The 17,005-nt window shown below is 37.7% G+C and overlaps 1 protein-coding gene across 2 annotated transcripts in view; it reads right to left on the bottom strand.

Moving 5' to 3' along the window:
- Positions 1–1,461: 1,461 nt before the first annotated feature.
- The window catches only part of LOC121527507 (cadherin-18), a 435,713-nt gene continuing 420,169 nt past the window's right edge, over positions 1,462–17,005 (bottom strand). For both annotated transcript variants that reach the window (XM_041814503.1, XM_041814504.1), the window contains exon 16: positions 1,462–2,149. In XM_041814503.1, coding sequence (XP_041670437.1) covers positions 1,644–2,149 — 506 coding nt within the window. In that variant the 3' untranslated portion in view covers positions 1,462–1,643. The remainder of the gene's footprint in view (positions 2,150–17,005) is intronic.

The raw sequence follows: 17,005 nt of genomic DNA, 5'->3' as shown, positions 1-17,005 counted from the left end.
GAAAAGACCTCGGAGTGTGATTGGATGATAGTTCTGTCTGTCACATCTTTACAGGCCAATCAGAGCAACAAAACACGTGATGTAGCCGCAACCGAGGTGAATGTGCAGCAACCGAGGTGAATGTGCAGCTACCGAGGAATAACGCAAACCATGGCGACTATAGACATATTAGTACAAGACTTTTGTCGTTTTTGAAAACAACTCAATGCTGTTCTTTGTTCTTCTTTTAACGAAGAAATGCTGTCAAGTTCTAAAAAGAAAAAAAAAAAAGGCACTTTAGCAGCATCCACGCTAAGCTATTCTGCCGTAATTGCACTGGCCTTTTGTTGCTGCTTGCTCACGTCACGACTCCGTTGCCCCTCATCGCTGATTGGTCCTGTCACTTTCTAACCAGGCCCAAACAGTTCAGACACGAGCTTTGCAAGATGGATTTGCCAGTGAGAAACAAGGAAACAGGCGTATCCATCTGCCTTGCAAGGATTGAAAGGTGCAGGATTTTGCAAAGTGTTGTGCTCGTTAACCTGAAAACTTGCAAATTTTTTGTTTACTTGTATTTCCTTACATATGGCGGCGATGCATGAAGAAAACAACCAAAAAGCCATTCAGTTCAAGTGACTTCCAGTATTAGAAGACGAGATAAGGCAGCACTAGTCCAACTTCCGGTGTGAAGGGGAGGTCTTCCGATGCATCCAGGTCCCTCAAATATTTTGACAAAAGTGTTATTTGTTTTATTAGCTTTCCCAGATGTATGCCAAATATATTCATGCAATGGATGTGAGTCTATCTTGTGAAAGAAGGTCAGCTGTTTCCTGCTGACTGGGTGTTATGTTTTAAACTTTTGGGATCCGTCAATTCTCAACCCACAGACATTAGGGACAACACAATTACACACCCCAACAAAAAAATTAGGCATAATTCAGTCAGGCATTTCTACAGGCATCCCAGATATTTGCAGTCAGCCATATACTAGGTTTTAACCTAGTCTTGTTACAGTAATTCTGGTTTTGATGATGAAAACCACATACAGTTGTATTACCTCATCCCTCTTTGGTTAACATCAAAGAAGGGTTATAATGCACATTTTTTTTCCCACACATGGCTTTCTTATTCAGAGATAATTGCAGCATGGAATACATGGCAGTAACATAATGTAAGCTCATTTCAACGGAGGTGTCATTTTTGTGCATATGTCTGGCTCAGCATCATCCTCTGTGTGGTGAATCATGAAACACCTTTGAAAAAGCCTCCTACTATGATAATCTTAGCTGCATACTGCACCATACATCCACTGGCGGAGGAAGAAGACACGAAGCATTCTTTCACATATCCACTCATATGGATTTCAGGACTTTATTGAGCAATAAAAAATATACACTGAGGAAAATATCATTTTCCTTTTTCCTCATATTGTTTTCTTCAGTCTTAAAATCTGATTTAATACTTTCAGATGAACGACCCATGATCCAAAGTGACAAAATGAAAAAAAAGACAAAAAATAAAAAATAAGAGTCTTTTAGTTCAACAGTAAACGTTGAAAACCTGGGACAGTTTCGAAGCGTCTCTGTTTGCTTATTTTGTTCACTGAAAATTTGAAAAACAGCTTTCAAACAGATTTGGTTTGAACAGGGGGGTGAAATCACAGACTAGGTCGTCACATCTGACTCTACCTCTCCGTAGAGTTCTGCAAGTTTCTGGAACTCCGGCCCCCAGTCGTCCAGGTAGTTATAATCCTGCTCTGATTGTGTACCGGGAGAGTCTAAGGGGCTGATGGTCCCCGTGGGTGAGCCCTGGCCCTCGTAGGCGTAGGTTTGGAGGGAGTCATAAGGCGGCACGCTGTTGTCCAAGTCGGCCTCCACCAGTCTCTGCTTGATGAACTCGTGCACGTCCACCTCGTCGAGCTCCACAGTCGGGCTCCTCCGGTTGCGAGACGGACCGCAGTGGTGCCTCGCTTCGGGGCGAACGTCCCGCCGGAACTTGAGTTCCTCTGCTGCAGCTGGGTTTCGAAGGGCGATGATGTCAAAGGCCTCGGTGTCTTCCTCACCTCCACCCTCGTCGTCGTAGGTGACGACGTTCTCCCGGATGTCCTCTTCGGAAATGATGAGGGGCTCTTTTTTGCTCCGCCTCAGAGTGATGAAGAGAACCACGATGGCTGCAAGACAGAAGGAGAAAATTGTTTGCATCAGCGTTAAAACTAAAATAACTGAACTCGATTCAACCCAGATTTATTGATAAAGCACCTTTAGTACATGATAATATGCAGCCCAAAGTGCCTCACAAATAATAGACACACATAAAAAAAAAGTCTTTGCTCATCCATAAATTTGCAAGCCCAATACCAAAAAAGTTGGGGGTCGTTGCAAAATCTAGATACAGACAGACTATCCAAAGCTCATAAATCCAGATTTTATTCACAATGAAACCAAAACAACATATTGGCAGCACATTTAAAAAGTAGGGGTGGGGCGACAAAAGGCTAGAAAAGTAAGGGGTAGTAATGAGAAACAGCTAGAGCTGTATTTTGCATTAATTAGGTAAATTGGCAACAGGTCAGAAACATGACTGGGTAAAAAAGGAGTATTTTAGAGGGACCTAGTCTCTCAGATGTAAAGATAAAAGAAATGCACAAATCTTAAAAAAAAAACCACGTCTGATAAACTAAGGAAAAAGCTAAGAAAAATGTTCCTCAATGTAAAATTGTTAAGACAGTACATGGAATCAGTGAAGACTTAGAAAATCTGGAGAAATCTCTGTGCACAAGAGATAACTGGATGCTCCAGTTCACGGGGGGCTTCAGGTGGCACTGCATTAAAAACAGGCATGATCCTGTACTAGAAATCACTGCATGGGATAGGAAACACTTCCAGAAATTATCTCCCATCAACACAGTTCACGGTGCCATCCACAAATGCAAGCTTAAGCTGAATCATGCAAAAGAAGACATACAGGTGCTGCCATCTTCTCTGGGCCATTAAAAGTTTATCTAAAAGTTATGGTTTTGACTTTTTATCTCATAATTTAACCTTTACATCTCATAACTTTGACTTTGTCTTGTTATACATTTAAAACTTGAGATTTTTTCTTTCATTTCAGATTTTGACTATTAAAACTAATGTATTTTAATTTTAATGTCATATTTTGACATTTTAAACTACGATTTCAGTGTTTATCTCATATTTTGATTTTTAAATATCATGATTTTGATTTTTTTCTCAGTTTTGCTGACCATTTCAACTCCCAACTGACTTTTTTCTCATTTTTTTACCTTAAAAATTCATGATTTTAATTTTTTCATATTTGACTTTTAAAACTAATGAATTTGACTTTTGTCTTATAATTTGACTGTTAAAAATCATGGTTTCAGTATTCCATCTCATATTTTGCCTTTTAAAAATATTATTTTGACTTTAAATGTCATGTTTTTTATATATATATATATATATATATATATACATACATACACAAGTATAGATGCACGTGTGCATCTATATACAGTATATGTGTATATATTGGTGTGCGTGTGTAAAGGTAGGCTATGTGTATATATGTACTAAATATGTTGCATTGTTACAGGAAAGAATATAGGTTACTGCTCAGGTTTTAAACCTTTTTTTTTGTAAAAAAGGCAATGTAAGGTAGAGGCAGGACTTGATAACCGTTGTGCTTCATTCTGCCCCCTCTTGAACAATGTAGGGTTGTGCACATGTATATATATATATGTATGTAGATATGTGTGTGTATATATATATATATATATACACATGTGTATATATACACATATACATATATGTATATGTGTGTATATATATATATATATGCTTTTTTTTTCTTTTTTAATTTATGTGTATGATGATGGACTGACAAGTAACATATTTTCTTTATTTTAATTTATTTTATTTTATTTTTGTTATTGTTTGTATGTTCGAGATAAATAAATCAAATCAAAAATCAAAGTAGTAGCATGCACAATGAGAATAAAAGAGGCCTAAGAATGCTTTCCTTGAGAATACCATAATTAAAATCATAAGATTGGGACACACTAGCACCAAGGCTGATGTAAATCTGTCTGTTTTCAAGATGAGAAGTGAACAAGTCTAGAAGAAGGTCAGAGACCAGCCCATTTCTCGAGTGGACTGATTAAAATCTCACAGTCAATTGTGTCTAATGCTGCGCTTAGGTCCAACAGAAGTGGGACTGCCACATTGTTTTCATCTAAAATAGCTGGAATATCATTTACCACTGCCAGCAGGGCAGTCTCTGTTCTGGGTTTTGTTCTGTAATGATGAGAATTGCCAAGGATAATAGCCCTCAAAAAAAGAAGGGAAATAACAAACCTAATGTGACAATAAAATAGCAAGTTAAATCCTTGAAAATGACTTCATATGATGAAATGACACATTAAATAGTTGAAAATAAAGTCAGACAGAGAGAAAATTGCCTTTCTTAACAATTAAATTGACAAACCCCTTAGCAGAACAACATCATATAATAGAACAGCTGAATGTGGTTACAATCCTCAGCCATGTTTTTTATGCTAATACCAATCCCTGTGTGTGCTTGTGTCATTTGTTAATTCATTGCTCATGACAGACAAACACGCTGTGGTTCGTAAACAGCCAACCAAATGAACACAAGCCAATTTTATGTGCATATTTATCCGATTTTCCATCAGGACACTGAAGCCGGCCAAGCGATGAGGAGTTGTAAATCAATAATACAACGGCATTAGCATTGTCTATGATGAGTCTTTGAATGCAAGCTGTTGAGATGATGACAATGTACATTATCATAATCTGCAGAGGAAATTCAACCCCACACTCAGCCAAAAAAGAATAAAAAGAATGGGAACATGTGTCAGCAAATGGGAGTACGTCTCATGGGATGATATTCTAGTTTTAGGTGAGGCCTGTGAAATAAAAAATGAGCCTTTTGTGCTGCATTAAAGAAAATATGGCAATATGTTAGAAAAATGTCTGCAGATAAGTACCTTATAATGTGAATTATCCTTTTTAATGAAGTCACGAAGCCAAGTTATATTTGATGGTATGCTACAGCTTGGAACATGTTCCCACAACTAATGAGAGTTCTACTTCTATGCGTTAATGATGACCCCTCTGCAGGATGTTAACACTCACATCTATTTCATAAAATGGCGTTAGTCAAGGAAGTACATTTTACAGCAGTGCTGTTTCTTAAGAGTTCATTATGCTACATTAGCAGAGACGAGCTGGATAGATCAGTGCTGCCGCAGAGGGCATCTTTGTTCAATTGCACTGGATGTTAGGAAGGGGAAAACAAAGATTACAGGGAGCAAGATGGGAAATTAGACTGATGAAACCCACACTTCTAGATCAAAAGTTTAGTCTTTTTGGTCTAACTTGAATGCTCTGTTCAGTGAACACACAACAATTTAAGATCAGTTTCACAGGATTACACTCTAGATCAAATGTGGAGCACTCAGTGGAGAGGCAAGAGGAAGTGGGTGACTGTGGATTATAACGAGAAAGAGGTTTCAGCTTTCATAACTTCCAAGATGCAGTGATGCAGTAGATTGGCAAATCTATTATGTTTACTCATGCAGTAAATTTTTGTGGTAACTGAGTATCACTGTAGATGGACTATGAAGCAATTTGAAATAGAAGATTTAAGCCTTAGAGTGGACATGGACTATAAATGTGGACACCAAGCTTGAGATGTTCAAACATGGAAGCCTTTTAATCCTTCAGTTCACACAGACAGGTGAGAATAATGCCATTCTTAATGTGTTAATACTGAGCAGCTAGACCAAAACTGAACATGCATAGCCAAACTGTCAACCCTAACAACCAGACTTTTAAAATCTGAAACGATTTTAAAACCTTGTGAGACCACACATATGAGATCAATTTCCAAAGATTTCTCATATTTTATCCTCTGAACGCACACACTTGACGACCTAGCCAGACTGTCAGATCACTGGAGACCACACACATGCCGACCTGCCTACGACCTTGCGTGATCACGCGACTTCAGCTAAAAGAACAAAACACAGATGTCTGTCGATACCGTCTTGCTGTCTCTCCACAACAGGCTGTCCTGGCATGTGTTACAGGTGAAGCAAAAATCATTAAATTTCTTTAACTTTTAGGCCAATTTCGAACTTTGGTAAAGTTACAAAGATATTCACAGATTTGGCCTTTCCACCATAATAACTCAGGAGGATCATCACATTTACAAAAACCCTCAATCACCGTACATATTATGGTATGATTTCAATCTACTTTTGCGAGATCTCGCAATACTTTGCGAGATCTTTTCTCCCATTTTTTTTTTCATGTCCCTTAAATTTTTTTTTCTTCCTTAAATTTTTTTTTCTCCATGTCCCTTAAGAAGCTCCATAACTTCCAACAGGGGGAACAGGATAAAATGTGGTTGGGAAAGACAGTTCAACTATATCTCTTATAAGGAGATGCATGGGAAAACATAGTATTGTCTGCAAAAAGTCAAACGTGTGCCAAAATATGCCACAGCATAATGCAACCCTGCAAATTTTATAAGTACCATGTGGTATTTAGGCTCTCACATGCCCTTAAAATTGCTACCTTCAAACTCAAGTCAAACATGGGAGCCTTTTAATCCTTCGCTTTACTTGGGCAGGTAAGAATAATCCAATTCTTACTGTGTTAATACTGAGCAACTAGCTCAAAACTGAACATGCATGGCTTAACTGACAACCACAAATTTATTCTAACCATGAAAAAGTGTCTTCCTTTCAAAACAAACCTTGTATGTGCTTGTAAACCAAATTGGTCAAACAGCATTAATTTCATTTTGGGTATGTCCAGGTAGGCAAATGAGTAAATTATAATTGAGGAAAAATAAATACCCTTAGGTGTTGCTCAGTTCGGCCATATTAGTACCCTCTTGCAACTTCTGACCACATAAAAACATGATGCAATATTGAAGTGCACCTGTGAAAGACTGGCTCATTTTTTAAAACTTTTCTGTTAGACTAATTGATAGGTAAGATTTACGATTTAGATTCCAGATTAAATATAGCAATCATGTATACTTCCCCCACACAAGCTCACACAAACAAATAAAAACACTACACAATGAGAAACAGAATGCAGATGAGTTGACTTTTCCAATCGACTACAAATGTGCTTAAATGAACCTCTAGACACAAGAAGACAGAGGTAATTTTGCACATATTTATGCATCTGCATAGTTTTCATTGTTCTGTTCAATTCCTTGCACTGTATTTTGAAGAAATGTCCCTGCAACCTGCATGTGATTAATCCATGAGAAAAACTCCCTCCACTCCACCTGGTGCTGTGGCATTCCCAAGTGGGGTGACGGAGGGTGAAAAATGCAATTTGTGTGGGACAGTGCTTATCGCCAGACTTGTTTAAAGCAACCAATTACACAATGCAAGGATGTGAGCGTGTGCAGGTGAGCCGGGTCAATCACTGTAAGCAGTGGTGAGAATTTCATTTTTCATTTTATTCCCCCATGCATATTTTCTAGCTGCTACATTTTTGGCCTTTCCTTGCTCCCACAATCTTTTCAAGACCTGAAAAAGTTTAGAGGTAAACAGCCAGGATATAATGAAAATCCAGGTGCTCACTTAATTCACCTTCATTATTCACCAGCATTTCATAAAGCAGACTTCACTTTCCAGGGTTCATGATCTACTTGTTTTTGTAGTATATTCCTATCCACCATACACACCATATTATAATGCATTCCCTACATAAATGCTCCCTCAATGGTGCATTCAGGTCATTTCATAAGCCAAGCCAAGGCCAGTTGAGCTCTAACTGTTGCTCAGAGTACTACTTGCTGCATCAGGGAGCATTAGCACACACTACAGCTATCTGTTTACTACACCAGAAGCCATTGCAGAAGTCTCATTTATGCTGCATTTACCCCGGTTATGGGAGGTTAGACAGGATTTCTGGATGACTGCATAATAATGTAATGTGTTTAATCTAAATAATGTACCGGCTCAGGTAACCAGGGATCACATAGCCATATGTAATAGCAAATATCTGAATAAAAGAAAGTTTTAGAACATTTGTAAAAACACTGCAAAGTCACAATTACTACAATTTAAAGATAAAAACACTGCAAAGTCACAATTACTACAATTTAAAGATAAAAACATGCATATGAGTAATGAGTTTCTGAGAGAGCTCAAAGTCAAACTATGGGTCTGTTGTTATCAGCTCCCTGTTCACACTGATGGGATTCAGATTACCTTATTTTGAAAATGGGTGGCGCTATCTCTTAGAATAGGGATGCATCCAGTTAGCTGGCTAAAGTGACAGAAACTATCTTTTTTTTTATAAAAATAGGTGTAAATTCCCAGTCAAATGTGTTTACAAAACTGCAACAAAGCCTCCAACCTCTAGTGGCTCCTTTAGTTTCAGTCAATGCCACTGCCCTCCTGCCAGACTTTCTACCGGCACTTTGCCAGACATAAACACGAGAAGCTAAGTGGTTAGCATGTCAGGAACAGTGGTTTATGACAGTAATTCAAACTTAAAATGGTAATACAGTTGTATTTGGGCTTTCAAGGGTTACTTCTTCTAAATTGAAGTTATGAATAACCATATTCAGTGGGATATTAATCTCCAAAGAGGAGACAGGGCTGGCGGAGCTAACTGCTAACTTTAGCCACATTCTATTCAATTCAGTCTTATCTATATAACCCATTTCACACAAATGTAAATGCTATGTGATATATAGAAGATAAATACGGACACAAAAGAAAAAAGGAACAAAGATACAAAGTGAGTCAAGAAAACATTTTTCCACTTAAGTCCAGTTAGTTGGTAACTGAATAGGGAAACAGATGCCTTGAAACATCCTTAACTGAGAAATATATTGCCAGCCTACTTGTGTAATTTAGACACAGTGTAGAAAACAAAAAAAAACACAATTAACAAGGCCGATATTCGGTATTTAGCCAAATATCTGTATTGTCATTCTTTTAAATGATCGACATTGAAATTAATTATTCAAAAACAGTTTCTTTGGCTTAGCAGCTGTTTATTTTGGCAGCTGTTTTTGATTTTAATCTTAGTCTTTACATAAAATGTCTTTTAGTTTTAGTCACGTTTTAGTCATTTCTACCCTTTTTAGTTTTAGTCTAGTTTTAGTTGACAAAAACTCAAAAACAATTTAGTCTAGTTTTAATCCATAAAAGTCCTCACATTTTAGTCCAAGCATTTATACTCTTGCCTAAATGTGGTACCAAACCATGGTAGTTTGTTCTATGCTCTCTTCCAAACCTGGGGTCCCTGCTTTCTACAGCTGAGAGGCAAAATAGATACAGATGCGTTGTAATTTGACAAATCTACCTACAGTAGAGAAATATCATGGATTTTAAATGTCCTACAAAAACTAAATTATATTTTAGTCTAGTTTAGTCATCTTGACGAAAACTAAACTTAGTTTTAGTCAGTTTTTGTTATCACGGATCTATTTTTGTTAGTCTTAGCCTAGTTTTGTCATGGAAAAAAAGGCTGTCAACGAACATTTTTAGTCATAGTTTTAGTTGACAAAATCAACACTGCTTAGCAGTGAGCTGTCTATTCCCCTCTGGCTCAGTTTTCACTCTCTACAGGCTCCACAAATTCCCGCCTACATCACTATCTAAATGCAAAGGTGTCATACCACCTGTAAGACTGGACGGTAAAGGTTGTTCAGAAAAAGACTTGTTAAAAAATCCAAAACAGCTTTACTTTTCTGAGTCGATAAAGCACATTTTTAGCTTTAAGTAAACACTACTTGATCACTTTACGTATTTTCTGTCATTGCAATCAATTATTTGGCAATCATCCCTCAATCTGTCAAGTTTTCCCAGAATGCCTTTGGGTATTACACACTTTTGCACCATGAGTGAAGTTACCAATTTAGTTAAGAGTGGGAAGCAATTCCAGTGATATGCCAAACACAATAGAAGAGAACTTCCAAGTTCAGTGTGCACCTTCCAGTTGTAGTCACACGAGTGACAACTTTGATTGCATCCATCCATTTTCTACACTGCTTATCCCATTGGGAGCCTATCCCAGCTGTCATTGGTACACCCTGGACTGGCTGCTAGTCAATCGCAGGGCTGACATATACAGAGTACACAATTTTTAATATTTTTGATGTTTTAAATATCTTGTTTTTACCCATGTAAGAAACTTGTAATGCAGTTTGTATGAATGGCGCTCTATAAATAAAGTTGCATTGGGGTATAGTTGACCTTAGAGACAGAATTTGTAAGCTTAAACACATCAAACCTAAACTGCCCATCTACTTTTTTGCTCATCGGGCCACTGAAGTATTCAGGACTTTGAAAAGATATTTCATGAACCTATTCAGATTTTCAGAATATGAAGCATTTGAAGGTACTCCACAAAACTGCATTAGGCCTACAACTAACAAAAATGTCTCGATATTGACAGAGTCTGCTGATGTAATCAACACTGAGCAGGATATGTTATCTTTAATAATATCCCTCCTTAAAACCAATTAGTAGTGTATTATTGTACCATTTCATTTCAAACTTAATTAGCACAATCAAAACAATGATCTCCTTATGAATATTTCATGTTATTTAAGTCATGTCCAAAGGGCATTATTAACTTAATCAGCTCAGAGGAACTCTGTATTCCTTATTGGGCCCTTACTATAGGCTTAATTAGAGTGGCTTATTAGAGGGTGCGGAGATAAAACACGGACATTAATCTGGCAGATGTTTAACAATCTGACACAAACAAATCATGTTCAAAGATGGGAGAGAGTTTAGAGGGTGAGCAAATGCTGTGTAAGTGGAAAACGATGTGCTGGCTTTGCCAATGCCATGGTTCACCTCCATCACATTGGAGAGGTGTTTGGACGTCATCCAGATGTGAATATTAATTCAAACAGCACGGTCGCATTCTTAATAACTTTTCAGTCCTTTCAGGGAGTCAAAGACTCAGCCATGGCTTAGGCAATCTGTGCAAGTTCAGCAAGTGGTAGCAAAAGCAAGCATGTCTTCCATCACAACAAGGGGTGAGAAAGCAAATGTGTGTCTATCCATTATTTCCATTCTACCTGGAATGTCTGCCAGACTGGCCTCACTGAGTTGGATTTCTGGATATGATTTCAGTGACAGCAGGATGAATTTAATGTCAACCATTATCAAAACCTGGTAAAAATCAACAGTGCTGTGATCTGAATTGATAAGGGTTTATGGTTATGGTTATAGATATGGAGCTGACATCACATGTGAACAGCAGGTTTAAACAGGCCTCAAGAGTATTGGGATTTTGTTGCTTAGCCCTACCAGAAAGAGAGGAAAGTAGAATATAGAGAGAGTGCCTCATTACATGCAATGAAAGTCATCACTGAGGATGCTGCAGCAATGACAGGACAGTAACTTTTAGCATATTTTTATTACTAAGCAAAAACACTATAAATAGTGCACTAAAAAGGCATGTTTTGTCCTGTCCACATTCTGATTGTTATATCCTATGTAATGCACTCTTTGCATTGCTTGATTTACTATACTCTTTTTGTATCCCATGCCACATGCACTATATGGACAAAAGTATTTGGACACACCTGGTTATTAGTGGACTCAGGTTTTTCTATGAGACCCTGTTGCCTCAGTTGTAAAAAAATTGCGATATAAAATGGGTCATTCTGATGAACTCAGTGACTTCAAGAGGGGTACTGTGATGGATGCCACCCTTGCAATAAGGCGGTGCATCTAAATTTCCTCCAGCTGGATTTTGCGGTTCGCTGTAAGTGATATGTTAGAAAGTGGAAGCATTTAGGAACAACAGCAACTCAGCCACAAGGCAGAAAACCACTTTAGATACAGATGGGGGTGAGTTTAGTGCAGAAGAACTTGACTGTCCTGCACAGAGCCCTGACCTTAACCTATCGAGCACCTTTGGGATAAACTGGAATGGAGATTGCGAGCCAGGCCTTCTTGTCACACAACAGTTTCTGACCTCATAAATTCTCTACAGAATGAATGGGCAGAAATTCCCACAAAAACACTTAAAATCCTGTGGAAAGCCTTCCAAGAAGAGTGAAGTAGGGGGTCCCTCTACCCTTAGGTATACCTTCTTTGCATTCTGTTTTGGAACTCTTCAACCAACTTGTGTTCTGTTGATGCGATTGGCATGAAACTGCACAAAGATGTGTGCTTTTGCTAATTTTTAATTTTTCAAGCCAAATTATTACATTGACCTGTTAGTATTGTGCATAGGAAAAAAAACTCACGTATATATTCCTTGGGGACAAAACTTGCCCATTTAAAACCATCATAATTGCTTATATTGATTGCAAATTTGCAATACCATGTATCACTGTTACCGCCATTATCTGTGATGCAATTTTGAGGGGGGACCTTAAACTTGGAATTTTCACTACTAACCACTAGATGGCACCATTACTCATTTTGAGCCAAGCATGCATCCGTAGGGCACTTAAAAGACACTTACAGTAGGATTTTTTTTATAGGTCTCTGAAATAAAGGCATAAGGAAATGAAATAAAAAATGTCTGTGAGTGTTGATATGGATATAAATTTGGGTTTTGCATGTTAGATATGAGAAACTGCATCTCTGAAGCACCACTCCAACGTGCTTTTTTGGGGATATGCTGCAGGTCTATGTTAAGTGCCAGCAATGCCAAACCACATCAATACCCATTGATCAGAAATGTCCATAAAGAAAGTCAAAAGTTTAGAGTATCAGGTATTTAAATGATGTCATGATTAGAACTGGAGGTGATTACAAAAAAATCAATCAATCAAAAAAAAAAATAAAATAAAATAAATAATGAATATAACCCTATAAAGTAGGGGTCAAAATTTTTCTAGGGGTCCATCTTTTGCATAATTTCCACCAATTTCTGAACAGTGCACAAAAAATTAAAATGCTTTAAACTTCATGTTGGTGGTAATTGATGACTTATGACTATCTTTGATGATTTCAAATCTACTTTGCATTTTTCATATGGAAAATATCTCATCCTGCTGAATTGAAAATTGAATAAACTGGCATTTAAGGGTTAAAAACACATAAAATCCTGAAAATGACCAAAAATTTGCTATGTCATGATCAGAACTGGAGGTGATGAGAAAAATCAAAACAAAACATAACAATCCCAACCAAAGTAAGGTTTATGCCACAGCTGCCCTAAATTAACAGCATGATGAATTATTATATCATAATTATCAAAATCCTTTTTTATGTTTCTGCAATGGTTAATACACCAATATGTAGAAGCTCTTTAACCCAAATGATATTTTTAATGCTGTAATATCATTATTATTGTTATCCATAAATTTTCAAATTTACTGATTCACAAAAGAACTGAAAAAATAGTAAAGCACATTATTATTTCTTGATTAATATGTCAAATTATAGTTATACCTGCATTCCTGAACAGAAAAATGAGTTTTAGTGGTTGAATGTTATGCTTGATTAATTTGTGACTTCTCAGAGAAGCCCAGTGAGCCGGCTCAAATTTGGGTATAAAAAGGTGAATTCAGTTTGAAATCCCTCATTCCTGTTCAAAATGGTAAAACGTGGAGAGCTCACTGAAAATGAAAGAGTCCGCATTAAAGCACTTCATGATGCTGGATGGTCTTTGAGACAAATATGACAGGTGGTCTAATAAATTTGTTAAGCACTGCATATACCACACATAATATATTGCCAGAAAGCACAGATTCTCAGCTCTCTGTCAGCGTTGGATTTTTTTAGATTGAGCAAACGTCCGAGGAGTTACAGCGTTGAGAATCCTAGTAGCGGTCTTCCAATACTTCTGGTGTTTTGTTATGGTGTTTTGCTATGAAAGCCCATGTCATAGGGTTGTGAGTACCATAATGAGCCATATATGCGCGCATGCCCACAATTCTCAGCTTTCCAACACTGTTGGAATTTTTCTGATTGGACAAGCTTTGACAGAGTTATGGTAATAATACTCCGGACATATAAAACACAGCGCCAGCGCCGGCTCAGCAGGTAAAGGGTTAAAATACAGTAGGTGCAGAGAATGTCCCCTAGGGATGTATGTGTGTGGTTGTTATTAAAATCAGACACTGCACAAAAAATAATAATGCACCAAACTCAGCGTTGGTTGTAATTGGCTTATGGCCATCTTTGATAATAAAATTAAAAAATCCACTTAGCATTTCTAAATGGAAAAAGACTCATTCTGCTGAATTGAAAATTGAACAAACTGGCATTTAAAGGGTTAATAACACATAAAATCATGGCAATGACCAAAAATTTGCTATGTCATGATCAGAGCTGAAAAAAGAAGAAAAAAAATGTTATTGTGAATAATAATATAAAGCGTGAAATTTAGCATTTGAAGTAGGTGCAGAGAATGTCCCCTAGGGATATATGTGTGTAGTTGTTTAAAGCGATGCCTAAGGGTTAAAGAACACATAACTGAATAGAATGTCATTACAGTTCCTGGTGGCATCCATTCCTGCATCTTGCATCACACACTCAAAAACAAACATAGACACACTTAAAGTTAAAATCAATGCTACCTAATCAATGCCAGACTCATAAGAACAAACAAAACCATTTCTGACTCAGGCCTTTATGCTGTGGGAGATATGCTCAATTTACCAGTACTTATTATTGATTCCCAGCACAAGTATATGACAGCTGTTATATTATTAGCTGCTCTGAGTCTGATAATGTTCATTGTTCTTATGAGTGCACTTCATTGTCCACTACAAAGGGCTCCCTAAGTAGGGAATACAGAGTAGCAGAGTAAGGTTCCAAACACAAGCAAGTGAAACATTTTTTTTTTTATTTTGGCTTCAACCCACTGACAAAATCTCAAATCCCTTGGTACAGCAGGTCAGCAAACCTCTGTCCTTCAGGCGGGCAATGTGTGAGACACTTAGCTTGTAACTGGAAAGTGTGAACCCAAAAAGCATCACAGGTTCATCATAAAAAGATAGGTGTGATCTGTCCCTGTCTTATTCCTGGTTCTCTTTTTCTCTTTCTCTTTTCTAAGTAGCCTTGTACTGTCTATTAGGGATTCAGCATGAGTCTCTCACTCAAGCGTCTGCGCCAAACTGTGGTGATGGCCTTTTGTTCGCCTCAGCCAGAGGGTTTGGCATGGAGAAAGAAGACAGCTAGTATGAATATGCATAACCTTCACGCGCTAATGTCCACAGACAAGGGAGGGGGGTGGAGGGGGTGAAGCCATGTTATTAGACAGTTTTGTCTAATCATGTCCTCCTGCAGGTTGGTCTGCAGAGGAAGAAATTGGTCCGTGACATCTTTCACATTCTGGATTTAGCTTACAGGAGGTCTAATCTAATCACTTCAATTAAACTTTCCACCTCTAACATTTTGCTCTGATTTATTTTTTTAATCTGACCTGCAAAGCTTAATGTCTACACTTTATATTATGGTTTGCTGTCACTGCAAATACCAGTTGCTACAGTAACAAAGCAAGCACACTCACTGAATGAGTGTTTATGTGGAGCAGGAGCAGCTAACGTGGAAGCATCCGGGTTTATTTTCACTGTGTTTCAGATGGAGTTTGGTATTCATGCTGCAGAACACATCCGTCACACATGAAATCAACGCGAGTGCTATCTGTGTTGGCTGTCACCACGTTCCTCCATGCTTGTCCTCTGCTCTTCTATTCGCAACATGCCATGTCAAACACATGCCAGGCAGGGGGTGTTTGGGGAAGGAAGGCTCGGTTGCATAGTAAAAGAGCACATCTGAATGGAAATTCAAATCATAAACAAATGTGATTTAGGTGTAATCTGATTTTCTGATTCAAGCCACCTTTCCAAACACAAACCTTCACTGCTCTCAGCGAGGGCGGCATATGAGAGGGACTCATTTAGATGGCAATGTAAATTGTGAATGTTGTTCTTTGCTGCTTTTTTGGTCTTTGATTGACTGGTTGAAATCAACACAGACTGTCCTGTCTTCCAGGCAATATTCATATACTTAAAGAGTTTCAATCAGTCTATCAAAATGCATTTATATAGCACCTTTCATACAAAATGTGATAGCACAAAATGCTTTACATACAAACAAATGCATCAAGTAAAAGAGAAAAAATGACCTCACTCTACCCCCATGAGGATTAAAAAATACTTACTCATGTAACAATAACTAAACCTGAGTTTTACCCTGGTTGAGCTTTGAAAAGTTCTCTGCCATCCAAAATTTCAAGTAGCCCTGTGTCATCAAGAGACACGGCGATGTCGAGTTGCGTGTCATCAGCATAGATATGGAAATCGATTTGGTTCCTACTGATGACATTTCCTCGCAGTAACATATAAAGGTTGAAAAGTGTAGGGACTTGGGCACAGTTGTGGTTCTCAACCTTTTCAGCCCAGGACCCTGAAAAAAAGGTGCCAGAGACCGGGGACCCCCACTGTACCTGAAGGTGGTCGAACACAGCCATGCACAATCAAGAATAGTCAGGTGAAGACACGACAAGCCTGCCCACAAGGGGAGCAAATCATGGTTAATTGTAAAGTTAAGCTGTGATATCCATATTCTATACACTCCTTATCAAAATTTTTAGACCAGTAGAAAAATTGCAAGAATTTACATTTTGCACTGTTGGATCTTAAGAAGGTTCTAAGTAGAGCTTCAAAATGCTGCAAAGCTGCAAGAAGAAGAAATGGGAGTGCGGCAAAAAAAACAAAAAAAAAGAGTAATCGAGCAATTTAACGAAAACAACAATTAAACTGAAATAGGCTGAAGATCCAACAGTGCAAAATTCAAATTTGTACAAATTGTTCAACTGGTCGTAAAATTATGATCAGGAGTTTATTTAACCTGAATAACAACCACTCTTATAAACAAAAACAGATACCTAATTTTGTGCTGTAGTAAACTGCCTTTTTAAAATTGTAAAGCCATTTTTCTTAAAAAAGGAATTAAGATGGGTAATGTGTTAAAATGTATTAGAAAATATATTGGAAAAAATGGTGGAAAAGGTGGTGAAATGGGAGTTTAAAAGTAGCA

The sequence above is a fragment of the Cheilinus undulatus genome, linkage group 19 (genome assembly GCF_018320785.1).
Source record: "Cheilinus undulatus linkage group 19, ASM1832078v1, whole genome shotgun sequence".
Classification (NCBI taxonomy): domain Eukaryota; kingdom Metazoa; phylum Chordata; class Actinopteri; order Labriformes; family Labridae; genus Cheilinus; species Cheilinus undulatus.
Note: the sequence above shows the minus strand (reverse complement) of the source record. Positions and strands in the feature narration are given on the sequence as shown.